This window comes from Solanum dulcamara, chromosome 10 (assembly GCF_947179165.1).
Source record: "Solanum dulcamara chromosome 10, daSolDulc1.2, whole genome shotgun sequence".
NCBI lineage: Eukaryota > Viridiplantae > Streptophyta > Magnoliopsida > Solanales > Solanaceae > Solanum > Solanum dulcamara.
The window spans coordinates 70,778,325-70,783,409 of record NC_077246.1 but is presented as its reverse complement, the minus strand read 5'-3'; the positions used below and the strand labels follow the sequence as shown (position 1 = coordinate 70,783,409).

The 5,085-nt window shown below is 29.6% G+C and overlaps 1 protein-coding gene across 1 annotated transcript; it reads right to left on the bottom strand.

Annotated features, from left to right (window-relative positions):
• Positions 1-2,280: 2,280 nt before the first annotated feature.
• LOC129870660 (glycerol-3-phosphate acyltransferase 5-like) lies at positions 2,281-5,085 on the bottom strand. Its single transcript, XM_055945495.1, has 3 exons — positions 4,496-5,085; positions 3,294-3,968; positions 2,281-2,659 (listed from the first exon to the last, which is right to left on the bottom strand). The coding sequence occupies exons 1-3, from the start codon at positions 5,048-5,050 to the stop codon at positions 2,414-2,416; spliced, it is 1,476 nt and encodes a 491-aa protein (XP_055801470.1). The 5' UTR covers positions 5,051-5,085; the 3' UTR covers positions 2,281-2,413.

The window sequence follows — 5,085 nt, the reverse complement described above, 5'->3', positions numbered from 1 at the left end:
CACCTGATGTGGCACAATTCAACACCAACATGTACATCTAGCTAGGTTTGCTAGCTAGATCATGAACAACATAGTATGGAGTCTAACATTGGATAAATCAAGAATTAGATAATTTTTGCGCTTGACACTCAATAAGACCACATATCATATAATTCTTGCGTCCGGCGTTCAATAAAGACTGTCCAAAATTACATAATGAGACCACATATCAACATCTTGCACGCAACATCCAATATATGATAATTCAATAATTGCTCAAATTAAATTTGAATTAATCGAATCAGTATCAATATACACAGATGTAAATCAAAAAAGGTAAAGAAAAGCTAGCTATGCTTAAATTGGTCGATCTTCTAAGGAGCAAATTGGTCGTGCGTTACAACTGGTCATTCTTGTCATTTTGCTAATGTTATTCTTAAAGTTAGTGTGGAGTGTGAGAACTTTAGAAGATTATTGCTTTTTTTTCCCTCTCTTTTTCAAAAAAGAAGATACAAATATCTTTTTGTCTTTGACCAAAAAGTATGAAAATAAAAAGAAATTAATGTTTAAAGTTAAATCATGAATGTGTAAAGCTTTAACGACCATACTTCACTTTATAACACATTTATTAAATTGTGGGGGCATCAACAAGAAAAAAAATGTTTCCATTTTCATAATAGAATAGAAAAATAGTGTTTACTGATATTTTTTAGCCTTTTCTTTAAAAAGTAACTTATTATGGAGTTTCAAACTCCACGGGTGAAGCTCCATGATAATACGCTAAGAGATTCAATAATTGCATTTGAAACTCAATCACAATGACTATTATTTTAATTATAGGAGCTGAAAAGTGATTGTTTAAGAAAATTTATCTTACATAGCACGATTGCCCTCGTCTTTTCAAAATTAGTCATTATCATAGAATTTCAAATTTAATTGTTAAAGTTATAGGACATTGTCATTGAATTTCACTTGTGGATAAGAATTTGAAACTCCAAAACCATAACTATTTTTTTTCAATACAAGAACTAAAAGTGGTTATTTGTGTGAATTTTACCCAGAGGTTTGGGGCCAGAAAGCCCACATATACTACTTGGGCCAATCAAGAAACCAATATCTTGATTTGTCCAAAAGATTCATTTGCCTTAGTACATTCGCCTGCTAAATTGCTCGTAGCTAACATAATTTTATTGTTAATTTATTATTAAATATAATTAGCAATGAATTTTACTATTTAACTATGAAATATGTTAGTCGCTAATTTCTATTCTTTAGTAGTCAGAGAGCAATAGCATTATAAGTTAGTTGACTTTTTTACGTCAAATTTGACTGAACTAAACTAAAACGACCCTTAATATGTTTTTTTTTCTTTTTTGGGCAAAATTATGGATTTCTTTTCATAGAAGTTAGTAGAGTATTTTAGTGAATTTGATTGTAATTGACCAATGTTTGTAAGTCAAAGATGAAAATTACATTTTTCTATAGTTTGTTTATCGATGAGATTTAATTTAACTCTACAAGTAATTTAAATTTCTTGACCATATAAACTTGTTTATTTGAGTTATCTCTGCACAGAAGTTTGGGGATTTGTTTGTTTAATTGCTTGCCTTTATTTGTTCAAAATTTTAAATTCTTGCCTCTCAAGATTTGAAAAATAATTTCCATGCAAAAATTTATCTTTTTGCATCATAATATCTATAAGTTGTATTCCGCATTCTTAAAGAACAACTCAGTTGAAGAGCAAATCGTGCAATTAAATCATGTCTACTACTTATTATTGCAGTATACACTGTTATAACTACTTTCGCTATTCACAATTTCTTTTCTTTATTTGGTTTTTCGTACGGTATTTCGCTACTGATTTGCAATTAAATCAATCTCATCCATTGCACCACATGCATCATTTAATGGTGCTATTAACAATCCAACTATACAATACATCATTAAACATAAAACATTCTATTTGTGTAAATATTTTTTCTTTAATATGTATGAAGTATAATATTTTTTGAAATGGATATTTTTAGATATATATTTATTATGGATCACTCTTATTAAATAGAGAAATCTAATTTGGACAGTTCGGAAAATACAATATCTAAGATAATTTTTTTTAAAGAAAAAAAATCTTCAATAGAGTATTAAAAAATCTTAATTTAATCTTCATGAATATCAATAAATAACTCTAGTAATTTTAGAAATTAATTAATTAACACTATCTGTTGATCATTCTACATTACTTAACACTTCCATGAAAAAGAATGTAAAGATGCTTTATATATAAAAACAAAGAATACAATCTCTGCCTTTTTTTAAATCTATCTACTTTTATATATATACACACAAAATACATGAACAAATAAAACAAAATACAATAATAATTAAAACAAATAACCAAGAAAAAAATTAAGTAACTCATAATCTTTTTATTGTTTCAGTGAATAAAAAGCTTGAAAGTGGCCACCACTTTCTTAAATGTGTTAAAGAAATTTGTCCCAGAATTTTGTGACACAATTCCATCATTGCCAGCAAGAACTCTATATTTGTCTTTTCTTGTAAAATTAGTACACTCAAATCCTAATGTTGCAGCCAAAATCCTCTGGACATAATTTGCAACATCATGTGGACTTTTACCTGATGAACATGTGGCTTCTACTGGTAGTTGATTCAAGAATGTTACCTGTTTAATGACCACAAAAAAAAATATATGAATCAATAAGACATATAGTATATTATAAGCTGGCGCAAACCCAAATAGGATCGGGGGTTCATTCGAATCTTCTTTAATATAAACTATATTATTTAAATATGATTAAAATTGTTTTTTAAGTATACATAATAAATATTGAACCCTCTCATACTTCTTCGTGTGTTTGAGTTTTTGTATTTTAAACTTTTTAATGAAAAATTCTGACGCCGTTGATAATAGGATCTTATTAAGGCTTGAGACATTCATTATTAAAAGACGTGAATTTTTCTATTAATACTTGTCAGAAAATAAGCTTGTCGGTTATAAGAGATTTTTGATAAAAAAAAAATCTATGGAAAACGATCCAACGATCCAATTTCTGACGAATGTGGGAAGCAAATAGGTTTTAGTGAATATAATAAGCCTTTTGAATTTTTATGCTAAGCAAATAGTGAAAAGTTATGATTAAGAAAGTAAGAAATATTTTTGATTTTATCAAGTGGAGGATTTTGAAAAGAAATATTTTTGTTTTTATTTTTCTGCAAAATAAAGAAAAAAATCAGTTTTTCATTTAAAAATCATTTAAAATTATTGTTTATATATTTAAAAGAAATTCTAACATTACCTCATACATTGGCCTAGGGTTCATGAAGAAGAAAATTGGATCCATTGCTTTCCATCCTCTAGCTGTTGTTGCATGAAAAAACCCTACTCTATAATTCATTGCTACGGGCACGATTCGATCGGTTAATTCAGCGAAAAGCGCGCTGAACCTTAATAAAAATGGTTCCCTGCATGTTGTTCCTTCGGGGCACACGACCAAATCTCCTTTCTCGAGTTGACGTTTGATTTTATGTGCGTCCACTTCTCGAATTCTCGTCAGTCGTACAGTCGGGATCGGGGACAGAATCTCCGAAAATCGGGAGATGGAGTACGTCACGGCCGGAATCCTACGTTGAAGTACAGTGGATAAAACCACAGGGTCTAGTAGGGTTCGGTGTGTGCACACAAAGAGCACGCCCGAATTTGTGATTGACGCTGGTGGTGGTGGTTTGCCCTTGACAATAACTTTACCACCAAATAATGGAGCCAAATAGGGTACAATCCATAATGGTAGCATTAAACCTATAATAATACGTATTGTTGCTAATATAATACCAAATGGAATCCATAAAAGAATTAATAGAGCAATTGATGGTGTTGGACGTTTAACAAGACGTCCATCATGGAAAATTACTGGTAAAGGCTTGATAAGATGATCTTGATTTTTGTTGATCATAAATGGTGGATGTGATTGTTCCTGTTTCAATTTGTAACAAAAAATTAAATTAAATTAATGTCAATGTTATAAAGAAAATCTATATAGTTCTTTCTAGTACAATTATCAGATGGAATCACATTAAATAGGTGGTCACATATATCTAAATGTGACAATTGTTTCAACTATATTTACAATTGACATTTGTAACAAATCTTTTTGGCAAGAATATTATTTCAATGTTATAACAAAGAAAATAATATATCTAGGTCTTTCTACTATGATTACCCTATGGAATTTTATCAAATGCTAGATTTTTCATTTTTCAGTTTAAGTTATATATATATTGCCAGTATTATAAAAGACATTAATTCTTGAACATATATCTGTCAAAAAATTTAGGTACCTTGCGCATAAAAAGTATATATCTAATTCCTTCTTGTATATTTATCGATTGGAATCTCATCAACTAGCTTTTTCATTTCCAATGATCATATATATAGTTCGAATTCAAACAAACGAAAAAAGTTAAGACATAAAAATTTAAGCTATATATACTGACATCGTACCTTGCATAGTGAAAGGAATGAAGAAGCATTTTGAGGCCTTCCGAGGCCTAAGCTAGGTTGTGTTTCACCATCAAATAAAGCACCAACTTTTTCCAAAATCGAGTCGAAATCTTCCTTAATAAATCCAGTGGCGAAGCCAGAATTATTCACAACAAGTTCACTCCCAATAACATCATCAGCTCTCAAATGTTCCTTCACAAATCTCTCCACCATAATTCTTGGAATTTTTGTCACAACAATTCTCTTATCAAATGAACTAAAAATCCTCCAAGAATTCATATCAATATCATCAAAATAAAACTTAGGTAAAACAGCTCTAGCCACAGCTTCAATTTCAGAAATTTTTACACCTATAGTGGCCACAAATATCATCAATTTTAACCCTTTATCTTTTCGGCCACAAATTTCAAGAAATTTAATCAATGGCCATAACATGAGTAAAATTGCAAATCTTATAAGACTAGATGCTTCAAATGCCACTAACATGAAATAACTAAAAGGATCTTGATCTTTTAAAAGAGTACCTTCAAGCTCACAAACAATTGATGAATCCATTTGGACAACTTTTTTTTTTTGGACAAAAAATAATG

Bases quoted from the DNA above. Each gene is read 5' to 3' on its own strand.
- LOC129870660 (XM_055945495.1), bottom strand. From the start codon at position 5,050: ATGGATTCATCAATTGTTTGTGAGCTTGAAGGTACTCTTTTAAAAGAT. The intron at 3,969-4,495 runs GTACGATGTCAG...AAATTGAAACAG, and splicing joins CATTCCTTTCACTATGCAAG to GAACAATCACATCCACCATT. The intron at 2,660-3,293 runs GTAATGTTAGAA...GTCATTAAACAG, and splicing joins ACCCTAGGCCAATGTATGAG to GTAACATTCTTGAATCAACT.